The sequence below is a fragment of the Bombina bombina genome, chromosome 2 (genome assembly GCF_027579735.1).
Source record: "Bombina bombina isolate aBomBom1 chromosome 2, aBomBom1.pri, whole genome shotgun sequence".
In the NCBI taxonomy this organism is placed as follows: Eukaryota; Metazoa; Chordata; class Amphibia; order Anura; family Bombinatoridae; genus Bombina; species Bombina bombina.
The window spans coordinates 424114498-424129775 of record NC_069500.1 but is presented as its reverse complement, the minus strand read 5'-3'; the positions used below and the strand labels follow the sequence as shown (position 1 = coordinate 424129775).

The window sequence follows — 15278 nt, the reverse complement described above, 5'->3', positions numbered from 1 at the left end:
TGGTGGGTGTAAGGTACAATGTGAAGGGGCAACATACTCATGTCAGGCTTCACAAGACAGGTAGTGAGTGGAGTTTTGGCTTATTAAAAATGCCAGCAAACAAGGTTTCAAAGCATTAAAAAAATTATACTAATCTCAAAATGTTAATTTATTGTACAATGGCATAAAAATATAGCAGTTACAAGGTGTTTACTGGTGATAATCTAAATAAATATGTAAAGAGATGCAAAATTTAAAAACGTTTTCCATTGGAACTGAGATGTGAGACTGATTTTTAATGAATTTGTTAGTGAGATCTGTTTATTTCAATCATTTCGATCACTTCCAATGACATACAAAAAGGTTTAGCTTATTAGAGTATATATCTCAGTTAAGAAATTTACTTACCACAGATGAGGAGCTGCTAACAGATATCTGGAACCCAAGGGGTAAGACTCCACCAACCCGCCTAACACAATAATTAATGGAGGAGCCTCCAGTGACGAACCTAGAAGAGATACGAAATGTAAGGACCACTAAATTCTACATTCGCTATCTCCCAGCAGAGAGTATAATATAAAATGCATTTTTAATAAAAACTTGTATTGAAGGTCAATACAGGTGCAAAATTTAAATTTCATAATACAGCTTAATATATGTCACTAAAGGTGGTTTTATACTTTTGTGACTTACAAGTAGGGAACATAGTAATTTTTTATATACAGTATATATTTTTTAAATATAAGTGATAAAGTTTGTATTTGCACTGCATGATGGCAAAATCTGTACTCATCAACACAGCATATTACAAATGCTGCTTCATTAAATAAATTAAATAACATTCAAATATGCATTCTATTAATGTGTACTTTTTCTGGCAGTATTACAATAGCCACACTGCAGTTCTTAAAGTTTGGATACGGTAGCCATATAGCAAAATCCAAAGACTGCAACAGAACCACCTGCAAGAACAAGGCTAAACAACCAGTTCCAAATAGAACTACTCAATGTATTTTATATCACTCTGTACTAGACTCTAAAAACACCCATTTAATTTAGGGTGACATGCCACATAAAACATAAATATATAGGGGGGCGGAGCTAGCTGGCTCCAGAAATGGACGCAAGCTGATAGAGCTCCGGTGTGAGGCCGGTCCTTACTAACTACTTTAACGGCTCAGGAATGTGTTTATTAACGTGACTAATTAGTCACAGAACCTACGCTGACATCCTCGATCGCCTAACTGAAGTTACAAACTGCTGCAACTCTCAGGGAAGACCCGCACTCCTTGCACGGGGCGGCCGACACGAGGGTCCTGCTGCAAATACCCGAAGGCCACCCAAATCTTCTAGCCGCACCACCTTATCCTGCTGCAATACTGCAGACTTATGTCACCAGATCACAGATGACTACGGGCAAACAATAAAACTCACCAAGACGCCAACAACAGAGGCTCCAACCACCGCAGTGAGTAAAATTGAAAGGGCCCCCACGCAAGGCACTTATACATAAAGCCATTACACAACTGGCTGTGAGAACTGTCATAGTTTGCCTGACTAAGATACCCCGCAAATATAAGAGCTGACAAACCCACATTATGTGACCTACACTAAAGGGTATAGCAATAATCTCAAATGAAATAATATCTTGGGCAGTTATCTCTACCACATTTAGGCCACGTGGGCTCACCTCAGATAAAATCAGCAGAGGCCCTCCTTTTATAACTCTCACTATAGAACTGCAGCTTTCAATCCTTAAGAGACCCATCTCCTCACAGCGTGCAGCGGTTAGCCCGCTGCCTAACAATAGACTGAATCTGGAAATTGTAACTATATTTTTTTTCTGACACTCACACTTTCATGGCTTCTAGGAAAGGGCCCAGAGCTGAAAGATCATTAAAGGGAGCTGGGGCAGTCACATCCAAAGTCCAATCTTTCTTTAAAACCATGGATAACCCCCACAGTACATACTCTCCCCCCTGAGCAGCAGAGACAGAAATAACATCAGAGTGAAGATAATATCCTTACTAAAGCGGACATATTATCTCTTCCCTCTAAAGAAGATTTCTCTAACTTTATTTCACAAGTGAGCTCCATGATCAAATCAAGCCTCACTGAGGTAAAGAAAGAAATGAGCGAAATAGTCATATAGAATTGCAAAACCTGGAGGAAAGCTGGAAAGCACAGATAGGCTCCTAGACAAACAAATCCAACATTCTACCTGCAACTCTAATATTATTCAACAACTACAAGACCAGGTTGATGACCCTGGATAATAGAGGCAGGCGCCACAATATCAGGATACGTGGAGTCCCTGAATCTATCAAAGCTGTAGATTTGCTGCCTTTTCTCCAAAAACTGTTTAATGAGCTCATGGGAAGTGAAAATCAAGATGCAAGGGTAAAGATATAGCTGGATCCGTTTTCATCGTGCCTTAAGACCCCTGCTAAAAACCCTGCACCGCCATGAGACATTATACTGAAATTTACAAACTTTAAAGACAAGAAGATATTCTATCTGCAGCCAGGAAACATGCACCTATTACATTTGAAGGACACACCTTACAATTTTTTTGCAGACCTAAGTCAAATGACCTTAACCAAGAGGAGAGAGGCCAGGCCTTTGACACTGCTCCTTAGAGATCTCAAGATACCATACCGCTGGGGCTTCCCCTTTTTGTCTCAGGGGGTAGTAAAGGATAATGTCTCAGCAATCTACAAAAATCCTGAAGATCTGGAGTCATTCTGCTCCCAACTGGGCATTGGCCCCCTACACTGCCCTCTACATCTGATATGCCTCACCCACCTAAAGATCAAAGACCACAATGACAAGAGTGGACTCAGGTTTCACGCCACAAACGGAAAGAGCGCAGGCCAAGATCCACCGCTCAACTCACGAGGACTCACATGAAAGATCTCAAACTATCATATTGAGATATGGGGTGTTTGCTTTCTACTTGTTATTAACTGCTCTAAACATGTCTAGAATAACCACCTGTAACTTTAGCCAACTAGATTAATAGCAGTAAACATTATAATCCAGTTTTGTTGTTCCCCTAATCAGTTCTCATGTTTGGTTCATGAGGTTTGTTAACTACACTAGCTGTCAAAAGTAAGACTAGTCTCCTATACGACTTTTAATTCTCACTGCCCATTTTTCTGGGTGAATACTGGGTGATATAATATCATTAGTAAACCGGCCTGCTACCAAAAGAAGTAGCAGTCACCTTTTCCCCCCTATTCTACCTATGAATACTCCTTATGGTTAACACATGTATTGTTTGTATAGTTCCTTTGAGTTTTTAATGTTGATGTTCGGTTTGTAACTGGAATATTAATCATTGTGTTTTAGTCTTTCAGACTTATATCTGTTCTCTGTCTTCCCATCTTACTTCTACACTTCCCCCCTTTCTCTGGTCTGAGTGGGACAGCATATCTCATTGGAGATTTGCAACTTAAGGTAAGAACTAACTTCTTTATCCACACCTGTGAACACGCAGAATACCACTTGCACACATTCGAGCTATACAATATAGATTACAGGATAATCAAGATAATATGGCACCCCCACTAGTCTCTATAGTCACACAGAGCGCTAAAGGGCTGAACTCTCCCACCAAACGCTCCGTAGCTCTGGGCATGGTTTAAAAAGTTAAAAGCAGACATAGTTTTCGTGCAGGAGACCCACTTCCCTAAAGAGTCCCCTCCCTATTCTCTAACAAAGAATACCCTGTGGGATATTTTTTCCCACAACGCCAGAAAAGCGGGAGGTGTTGGGATTTTGTTTCACAGACACCTACCATTCCAACTACTAGAAGCCATATCTGACCCAGGGGGTAGATGGATAATAGTAACTGGCCTTTTATATAATAGACCACTGACGCTGACCAATATTTATGTTTCCTAACACAAAACAGATCAAATTCTTGAAAACACTAAAACGCCACATATTGTCTCATCAGAAGGGACCGCTAGTCCTGGCAGGGGACTTTAACTTAGCACTTGACCCCATCTTAGACTGCTCGACGGGGCGTAGCAGTGTTTCCTCTAAAACACTGGTTGATACGGTGTCTCTCATTCAAAGCTTGACCTTACTAGATACGTGGAGACTGAAACACCCCTCCCAGCATACTTACACTTTCTATTCAAACCCGCATAAAAAGCTATTCCCGAATAGATTACGTCTTAACAGATCAATCAATATATAACCATATTAAAAAACGCAGAAATCACCCCAACTAGTTGGACAGATCACGCAATGGTATCTATAAAACCTTGAATGGTCAGATGTCCCTCTGACCCCCTTTGTTTTGGAAATTAGACGAAGCATTGTTAAAAAATATAATACTCTCCAAGCAACTAGCTGATACCATTGAGGAGTACTTTAGGATTAACAACACAGCTGACATTTCCCCCCACTTCACTTTGGGAAGCACATAAATCGGTCCTACGTGGAGAACTCATCAAACATAAAGCCTTATGGGTGAAACATTTTAGACACAATATACGACCATCCTACATTCCATACGCACTCTAGAGAAACAACATCAGGAAACCCCCGCCGACCTCCCCCTCTCTAACCTACTGAGACAACATAGAAACGACCTAAATAGGCTACTTTACACGGAAGCCGAGACTAAGGCGCTATACCTCAAAAAGACATACCTAGCAAGGTCTAATAAAATTGGCCCTCTCTAGCCAGAACACTTAAGGAACGTAAGTTAAACACTCATATCCATAGAATAGTGAATGGCGCGGGAAACAGCCTGGTAAGCAGCCCTTCAATAGTTGAGGAGTTTAAAAACTTCTATGGCAGTCCTCTATAACCTTCAGGCCCCCCCCAGCAGCAGCAACCCATCAGCCACTGAACAATACCTCTCTGACGCTTCTCTCCCTAGCATCCCTAAATAATTAACTGAACTTTTGAACAGTCCTATCACATCCCAAGAAGTAGCAGCAGCTATAAATTCTCTTCCCCTTACACAAATGCCCAGGTCCGGAATGGGTTCTCAAATATATATTATAAACAATTTAAAAATTTGCTTATCCCCCACCTAACAACCCTATTCCAGTCCATAGACAACGGCTCAACATGGCCCGAGAGCTCCCTTGAGGCGTATATATGAGTTATCCCTAAACCAGACAAGGACACTACTCAAGTAGGCAATTATAGACCAATATCTTTGCTTAATACAGATATAAAGCTGTACTCAAAAATCTTGGCGACCAGAATGAACAAAATTTTGCCCCAGGTTATCCATACCGATCAATCCGGCTTTATACCAAAAAGGGAGGCACGAGATAACACCACAAGGGTCTTTGCACCTGATTGAACAGTCCGGCCGGTCAAAAACGCCTACTATTTTGATCTCAACTGATGCTGAAAAAGCGTTTGACCGGCTGGACTGGGCTTTCTTGAGGCTCTGAAAGTCCAGAAAGTATGGCAGCAATAAGTAGTTTAATCAATGGTCTTTATTGGAGCACAACAAACAAGATAGCGACGTTTCGGAGCTTCCTCCCTTTGTCAAGCATGAAAATCTGTGGTAACAAACTTCTTAATATACCCACACCCACCAGGGGGCAGCAGAGAGTAATTTCCTCCTGTACAAGGTATAATTTAACCCATTCACTCTTTAGGATATTACAAGAGTTTTAACCACATATTATACTACAAAGATACATTTAAAAAAATATATATTAAATTGTTTCTATATACATTCAATATTACAATCAAAATTGATACAATGTTCAACTATATATACACAGCAAGAATCAATCCTTATAAGAACCAAGACTAATCATTATTGGAGATGCAAGCATTGATTCACAAGAAAAGAACATGAGGCACAGAAAATCTCAACCCAATTATATTCTATAGGAACACTGACAAGTCCAATCTTTATTAAGACCCACAGGTTGGAGGGTATTCAGTTCAAATATCCAGAATCTCTCCTTTGATGAAGCATTAGCTCCCTATTACCTCCTCTCACTAGGAATGGGAACAAAAATCAATTACTTGGAAGCGGAGTTGATTGATGGCATGTCCTACTGAATTAAAATGGCAGGCAACAGGGGATTTTCATTCTTTGTTCTAATAGAGCTCTTATGCTCTACTATTCTATCCCTAATGGACCTAGTGGTCTCACCCACATAGCTCCGCCCACAAGGACACTTAATTAAATAAATTACAAATTTTGAGTGACAAGTATAGAAGTTCTTAATCTGGTATTTTTTGCCTGAGCTGGGATGGTAATATACAGATCCTTTAATCATGTTACCACAACATGAACATCCCAGACATGGAAAACAACCTCTATTCCTGTCAGTCAAAAATCTTTGGCCATCCCTAATCTTAGAACTTCCAATGTCAGCACTAACCAGTTTTTGTTGCAAATTATAGCCCCTTTTAAAGGCAGGCATTGGGTTCTCAACAAACTCAGAAATTTTAGGATAGCATTTGGACAATAAAGGCCAGTGCTTCCTAATAATGTTATTAATCCTATAGCTCTCACAGTTGTATTCTGACACAAAAACCATTCTTTTTGTCTCACCCCTTCTTTCCTCCTTGCCTTTTTTGGGGGGGTGATGGTTTTTTGGTTCAGTAGACAACAGTGTAGCCCTAGAGATAAGGGAGACTGTGTGCCTCTTTCTCCAACATTGTTTTAGGGTAGCCATGCTCTAAAAAGCGATTAGTCATTTCCCCTAGCCTCAAATCAAATAATTGTTGGTCAGTAACAATTCTGCGAACCCTTAATAATTGGCTCCTAGGTAGAGCCTTTAATAAAGATAAAGGATGAGCACTATCAAAGTGCAAAATACTGTTAAGGTCAGTGGGTTTTCAAAATAGATCAATAGTCAATGAACCTCCTGTATTAATAACCCTGGTGTCCAAAAATACAATTTCCTCTTCACTAAAAGATAACTTAAATTTTAAATGTACCGTTGAACTGTTCAAATCATTAACAAAAGCCTTAAGGGTTCCAGCGTCGCCCAACCAAATTCCAAAGACATCATCGATATAGCGCCACCAACAGGCGTCATACCGAATGAAGTCCTTATTGGAATATACAAATCTCTCTTCAAAAGCATCCATCAGCAAGTTAGCAGAATTGGGGGCGACGCTGGAACCCATGGCTGTCCCCTGAATCTGTAAATAATAATCATCCTCAAAAAGAAAATAATTATTGTACAAAACGAATTCCAACAATTTAAGAAAAAATTCAATCTGGTTGTCCGAAAAATCACCATAGGCACTCAGAATTGAGTCAACAGCCCCCATACCACTCACATGTGTGATAGAGGTGTAAAGGCTTTCTACATCCAAACTATATATGATAAACTTACTGGTCTCCAAATTCAAAGCTTCCAATTTAAGTAAGAAATCACTTGTGTCTCTTAAAAAGGAGCTGGTTTTCTCTACATAGGGTCTCAAGATTTTATCTAAATATATAGAAATGTTAGATGTAATAGCTCCAATTGAAGACACAATTGGACGACCAGGAGGTGCTTAAGATTTTTATGTACCTTATGTAACATGTAAAGTACAGGTGTACGTGGATATGGTACATCAAAAAATTTAAGCAAATCCTTGCCAATAATTCCATTTTTTTGAGCAGTTGTCAAAGTGTTCCTCAACTCTTTTTGTATTAGAAAAAACAGGGTTGTTTAAAAGTTTTCTGTACACATGTTCATTATTTAATTGACCTTTAATGTCTCAATATAAAACTCTTTGCCAATGATTACAGTGGGCCCCACCTTTATCCGCTTTTTTTCAAAATAACATTATCCTTAGATGATAAAGATTTTAAGGCTAATCGGTCTTGTTTGGAAAATTATTCAAAAGGTTTTATATTTTAATTTAGCCTCAATGTTATGAACAATCTCAGCAGTAGGTATATATTTACCTTTATTCTTAACACCCCTTGAATTTTTTTCTTTCATGACCTTGTCTTTTAAGCAATCTATAACCTGCATAACCAGTTTTTACAAAGGTTTCTCAACCCATGATGGTTTTGGGCTGGTAAAAAAGGAGCTTTTGTTTCTCAAACCCACCTTTTTAAGATTCAATCTATTATCCCACATTCACATTTTTGAGTATGCATTCCATTATCAAAGGCTAACATCTTTAACCTAACATTCCTGAAAAATCTGAATAAATCTTTGGGACAATTGAAAAAAGTTGCAGTTATTCTTAGGGCAGTAACGACAAACCTTTATTAAGTACAGCTAGCTCAACATCATAAATTTCTGCTTTAGAAAAATTTAACACCATATCATTATGTTTAACACCCGGTTGTGGGTACACAATAAGAGGATGGTAGTCCCAGATGGTAAGCGGACAGATCCTTCATACAATGTGAGTTCATCACTATTATGTAAAGTCATATTTGCATTCTCCTCCATTATCGGCCCCGATCTTACCTGGCCTTCATTTCTGCTTGTTTTTTGCCTGAGCGCAGTTGTCGTTGGGGGTTTCTCTTTTTCCTCCTACGGTGGGTTTTCCGCCCTCCACGATGGAATCGACATCGTAGTCCCCCGCCGAAATGTCTAACGAACCGGACCCACTGTTGCTACGTGCTGGCGCCCGAAATGATGTCTGCCTCTACCGGAAGTCCCTCGTCTGAAGTGCCCTCCAGATCGTAGCGCCACCTGTACAACCCTTCCCAGGGGAGTAATAACTGCTCAGTCCCTGGCAAATTTGGTGCGCTTACGGATCTCTATGGAGTTTTTCAACTCCCCCACAGTAGCCTCAACCTGGGTGAGCAATTTAGATGATTCTTCAGTCGGTAAGTTTGTTAACAATTTCAGACTCCATTTCCTTGAGTTTCGGTTGTTGTTGCTCAGCCGTTTCTTTGTTAGCAATCCACAGTGAGAACCAACAAGTCCATCGAACATTGTTTAGTATTATGTTTCGAATACATCACAATAGAATTTGTTATCCCTCATAGTGTAGGGCGAGCTGTCATTCTCAAACCACGGGGATCCGTTTCACCCTATGGTACTCACTCAGGGTAAGTAGCGTGTAGGTCATAAGCCAATTTCTTCTTTGCCAGTTTCCTCATAATCATTAGAAACAGATTCTGATGGTGCCATCTTCAAAAAATCTCTAGAACCTTTAGTTAGGTAGTGATCCTTGCGGCCTCTGTATCAGAGTATGAAAAAGTTTTCCAACTTTGTTGTGCTTCTTCCATTTTAGCAGGACAAATTTCCCAACAAGTGCACGAAAAGACAGTGGTACCAAACAATCAATGGAATCCAAAAAGTATCAGTCAGCACCTGAACTACTTGCACGCCATGTAGGGGTACCACCAAACCCTACTAAATGTAGGGAAAGTCCAGAAAGTATGGCAGCAATAAGTAGTTTAATCATTGGTCTTTATTGGAGCACAACAAACAAGATTAGCGACGTTTCGGGAGCTTCCTCCCTTTGTCAAGCATGAAAATCTGTGGTAACAAACTTCTTAATATACCCACACCCACCAGGGGGGCAGCAGAGAGTAATTTCCTCCTGTACAAGGTATAATTTAACCCATTCACTTCTTTAGGATATTACAAGAGTTTTTAACCACATAATTATACTACAAAGATACATTTAAAAAAATATATATTAAATTGTTCTATATATAATCATATATACAAATCAAAATTGATACAATGTTCAACTATATACACACAGCAAGAATCAATCCTTATAAGAACCAAGACTAATCATTATTGGAGATGCAAGCATTGGTTCACAAGAAAAGAACATGAGCACAGAAAATCTCAACCCAATTATATTCTATAGGAACACTGACAAGTCCCAATCTTTATTAAGACCCACAGGTTGGAGGGTATTCAGTTCAAATATCCAGAATCTCTCCCTTTGATGAAGCATTAGCTCCCTATTACCTCCTCTCCTAGGAATGGGAACAAAATCAATTACTTGGAAGCGGAGTTGATTGATGGCATGTCCTACTGAATTAAAATGGCAGGCAACAGGGGATTTTTCATTCTTTGTTCTAATAGAGCTCTTATGCTCTACTATTCTATCCCTAATGGACCTAGTGGTCTCACCCACATAGCTCCGCCCACAAGGACACTTAATTAAATAAATTACAAATTTTGAGTGACAAGTATAGAAGTTCTTAATCTGGTATTTTTTGCCTGAGCTGGGATGGTAAAAAACAGATCCTTTAATCATGTTACCACAACATGAACATCCCAGACATGGAAAACAACCTCTATTCCTGTCAGTCAAAAATCTTTGGCCATCCCTAATCTTAGAACTTCCAATGTCAGCCCTAACCAGTTTTTGTTGCAAATTATAGCCCCTTTTAAAGGCAGGCATTGGGTTCTCAACAAACTCAGAAATTTTAGGATAGCATTTGACAATAAAGGCCAGTGCTTCCTAATAATGTTATTAATCCTATAGCTCTCACAGTTGTATTCTGACACAAAAAACATTCTTTTTGTCTCACCCCTTCTTTCCTCCTTGCCTTTTTTTGGGGGGGTGATGGTTTTTTGGTTCAGTAGACAACAGTGTAGCCCTAGGGATAAGGGAGACTGATTGTGCCTAGGGATAAGGGAGACTGATCTGTTTTTTTACCATCCCAGCTCAGGCAAAGAATAACCAGATTAAGAACTTCTATACTTGTCACTCAAAATTTGTAATTTGTTTAATAAGTGTCCTTGTGGGCGGAGCTATGTGGGTGAGACCACTAGGTCCATTAGGGATAGAATAGTAGAGCATAAGAGCTCTATTAGAACAAAGAATTAAAAATCCCCTGTTGCCTGCCATTTTAATTCAGTAGGACATGCCATCAATCAACTCCGCTTCCAAGTAATTGATTTTGTTCCCATTCCTAGGAGAGGAGGTAATAGGGAGCTAATGCTTCATCAAAGGGAGAGATTCTGGATATTTGAACTGAATACCCTCCAACCTGTGGGTCTTAATAAAGATTGGGACTTGTCAGTGTTCCTATAGAATATAATTGGGTTGAGATTTTCTGTGCTCATGTTCTTTTCTTGTGAATCAATGCTTGCATCTCCAATAATGATTAGTCTTGGTTCTTATAAGGATTGATTCTTGCTGTGTATATATAGTTGAACATTGTATCAATTTTGATTGTATATATTGAATGTATATAGAAACAATTTAATATATATTTTTTTAAATGTATCTTTGTAGTATAATTATGTGGTTAAAACTCTTGTAATATCCTAAAGAAGTGAATGGGTTAAATTATACCTTGTACAGGAGGAAATTACTCTCTGCTGCCCCCTGGTGGGTGTGGGTATATTAAGAAGTTTGTTACCACAGATTTTCATGCTTGACAAAGGGAGGAAGCTCCCGAAACGTCGCTATCTTGTTTGTTGTGCTCCAATAAAGACCATTGATTAAACTACTTATTTCTGCCATACTTTCTGGGACTTTCACTACATTTAGTAGGGTTTGGTGGTACCCCTACATGGTGTGCAAAGTAGTTCAGGTGCTGACTGATACTTTTTGGATTCCTTTCTTGAGGCTCTGCCTGACCACCATTGGTATTGGACCCATGATGCTCCAGAGGATCTTTAGCCTTTATTCTCAACCGATTGCTAGGGTCCGGGTGAATAACACACTCTCTGACAGCTTTAGAATCCGAAACGGTACGAGACAGGGGTGCCCCCTGTCTCCTCTGCTGTTCGCCATATCAATCGAGATCCTGGTGGCCCACATATGGAAAAACACACATATCACCGGCCTACAGCTAAGTCCCAACACGTATAAGCTTACCCTGTACGCTGATGACGTCCTCACCTTACTTACATACCCACATAAGTCCCTGCCATACTTATTGACAGAATTTGAGAGATTTAGTACCCACTCTAACTTCTTGATCAATGCTAGAAAATCTGAAATCCTTAATATAAACCTGCCAAAAGAAAGCTTCGAGAATCTCAAAACCCTATGCCCATACACCCTACTCCAAGATAAAATCAAATATCTCGGAGTCTATCTGGCCCCCTCTATTAATAAGTTATTTAAATATAATTACACACTGCTCCTATACAAACTTAGGAAAGATTTTGACTCTTGGCAGGAGAAACCCCTGTCTTGGTGGGGAAGGATCCAGGCAGTTAAAATGACCACCTTACCTCAAATCCTATATCTCCTCCAAGCCGCACCAATACAACTGCCACTGACTTATCTGACAAAACTACAATCTATGATAAACTCATTCATATGGGGAAAAGTAAAACCTTGTATCAGTAAAAGGATCTTGACGAAACCCTTGGGTAGGGGGGGCATGGGGGTGCCATTAATATCTCAATACTACAAGGCTGTAGTACTGCAAAAAATCCTAGAATGGCATGAAAATACACATACAAAAGCCTGGACCTCCATAGACTCCTTCCTGTTGAGCTCACCAGCGATAGGACCGCTATGCTGGATCAAACAAACATGCAGACCCATACTGACCAGAGCCTCCCCGCTATATGCTCATTACTTTCGTACTTGGGACACTATGCGACTTAAGACCAAGGGTCTCACGACATACATCTCACCTATGATACCAATACCGATAAATGCGGAATCTCATAAGGGACTTATCCCGAGCGAATCGTATTCTCCAGATACAAGCCCAATGATATCGTTTACTTGCCTGACAGAGGGAGGGAAATTGAAACCGAGACCACAACTTAAAGACCTGGCCGGTGGAGCCTTCTCCCGATGGCTAAAATATGCTCAACTTACACATTTACTAAGTTCCTCACCTCATAGACAGGATTTATTGAGGGAATTGACAGAATTTGAAAAACTCTGCCTTGGGGAATAACACCTAGAGGATCACTGTCCATAACAAATATACTGTTAGACGACACCCTCACTCTACCTACACCTTCATATGACTCCCACTGGCAAACTGACTTGGGGATTCCATACCTAAAGAGCAATGGGATAACATATGTTATAACTCTGCCAAGTCCTCCTCCTCCCCTAGATTACTGGAGCTTAACCATAAAATTCTGTTTAGATGGTACCTTACCCCTGACAGGCTTAAATGTATATATCCCAAATCTAATGCTTCATGTTGGAGAGGTTGTGGGTCTCCTGCACAATGGCCCATATCTGGTGGCACTGCCCAAAATTGTTCCCATTCTGGGAAGACATTACTCACAGTTTGAAAACTATTATGGGAGAACAATTCGAATTACCCCCAACCACAGCCCTTTTAAACTACAAACCAAAGGAAAATATGCAAAATCAAATGGAAACTTCTGCAATACAGCTTGAATGGAGCCAAATTACTTATTGCACGCAAGTGGAAAATCTGCCCAGATTCCAACTCGGCAGGAATGGTTGCGCAATACCTCAGAGTTATTAGAGATAGAAGAATATGCACACCTTAAGAACGGCAGTTTTGCCCTTTATCATAACATACAATTTTACTGGCAAACTCTCCTACATTCACGGGTAGCCCAACAGTTCCTACAATATTGAGGTGGACTACCCCACCCGGACCAATCCTTCAAATTACTAAACCTTCCCTTCCTCCTTTTCTTCTTTGCCTTTTCCCCTCTCTTTAAACCCACCTTTATTTCTCTTTTTTCCTTCTTCTTACCTCTTGCCTGCATAGGCATAGTGTTTTGTAAATGTTATGGTCTCTATGTTACTATTGATTGTGAGGATACACTTTCTATGCAAATATACCAGTTGGAGACGTAAGTGTTGTACTGAATCTGTAGAATGGCCACGCAACAGGCGGTATGTATCATTACTAACTTACATGAACTACTCCTATTCTATACCGTGCCTGATAATTAATCACATTCGATCCTATGGGAGTCATTCCAGATACTAGTTTTAACAAGAGTCTCCTTGTAATGGACACTCTCCTCTGACCTATTGCCTAGCACTGTTAAATCATAAGAGATATCCTGAATACCTGTATGTACAGCTCTATGGTTGTTTATTATTTTCACTGTAATGTGTATTCTTTTCTCTACAATAAAAATTGTTTAAAAAACAAACAAAACATAAATATATAGAAAACAACATAATAGTAAAATATAACACTAACAAAAAGAAGGGGGATTTGGGGGAGGGATAAACGATAAAACTCACAACCATACATTGAGATTGGTCAGCTCTATGCAAAATATATGCAAATTAGTCTATTTCCCCAATACACATTTTGGTGATGGAACCTGCTACCATAGTATGGAGCTGTGGTTACACATGTCAAGGCACTTTCAACCATCAGATGGCGCTATGGGTGTGATACACAATGTCCATGTAATGTGTCTGGGGAACGGTTACAATTTTATTTTTTTTTAAGAAACTGGTTCTTAAACAGTCTCTTGTTTATTTTAGTAGAGTTTAAAACAAAAAAAATATTTGTAATTTTAGTTAATGCATTTGCTTTATGTTTAAGAGTTAACATCTTATGTTCTAAATATAAACATTAAAAAAAGTGCTTGTTTGCTATTTAAACCTGCAACACAGTATCATTGAATATATGAGGTTATTAAGTTTGTTGTTTTTTTGCTTTGCCCGCTTCTTGCATATTACTAAAAACAATTGAACATAATTATTTTGCTGTACAACATGTATGTTGCATTAATTTTGGGTGACTGCCAGTTATGTGAATATGAATAAATTAGGTGTACAAATGAATATGGACTTGCAGGGTTTGGGCAGCCTTGAAGCCTTGTGGGGATTAAATGGTACAGACATGGACCCTTTGACAGTTGGAAACATATTGTGTACCTTATTTAAAGCTAAATGGTACATATTAGTTCCTTAAGGTGTAATTATGATCCATTGAGGGTCCAACCATATCAATTTGTACCCTAAGTGTTCACAAACGGACCCCAACCGTACCCTTTTTTCTGACAGTGTATGCAAGAAGAAATGATACTGCTGCCAGAAGTCAGTTTCCTGGCCATCAGATGCAAGTTACAAGAGGGTGAAACATTAGGGGCCCCACACCGGGATGTAAGAAGAAGACGCCCCCGCGATGGATAAGATTCGCCGCCTGGATGGAGATGGATGTCCGGACTTCAGGAACCGTGAGTAGATATTCTGGGGTTAGTGTTAGTTGGTTTTTTTGTGTTTTTTTTTAAGATTAGGGTTTGGGCAGTGTAAAAGAGCTTAATGCCCTTACAAATGCCCCTTTAGGGTTATGGGGTCGCTTTAGGTTTTTTTCAGACTTAGGTTTTTTATTTTGGGGGGTTGGTTGGGTATGGGTTTTTACTGTTGAGGGGGACTTTGTAATTTTTGTATGTAATAGAGCTGTTTAACTTAGGGCAATGCCCTTCATAAAGGCACTT

At 39.6% G+C, this 15278-nt stretch overlaps 1 protein-coding gene across 1 annotated transcript in view; it reads right to left on the bottom strand.

Annotated features, from left to right (window-relative positions):
* The window catches only part of LOC128646979 (solute carrier family 2, facilitated glucose transporter member 11), a 208966-nt gene that overhangs the window by 152246 nt on the left and 41442 nt on the right, over positions 1 to 15278 (bottom strand). Inside the window, exons 2-4 of the mRNA XM_053699790.1 lie at positions 12720 to 12888; positions 12510 to 12607; positions 388 to 487 (exon numbers count right to left, since the gene is read on the bottom strand). Coding sequence (XP_053555765.1) covers positions 388 to 487; positions 12510 to 12607; positions 12720 to 12888 — 367 coding nt within the window. The remainder of the gene's footprint in view (positions 1 to 387; positions 488 to 12509; positions 12608 to 12719; positions 12889 to 15278) is intronic.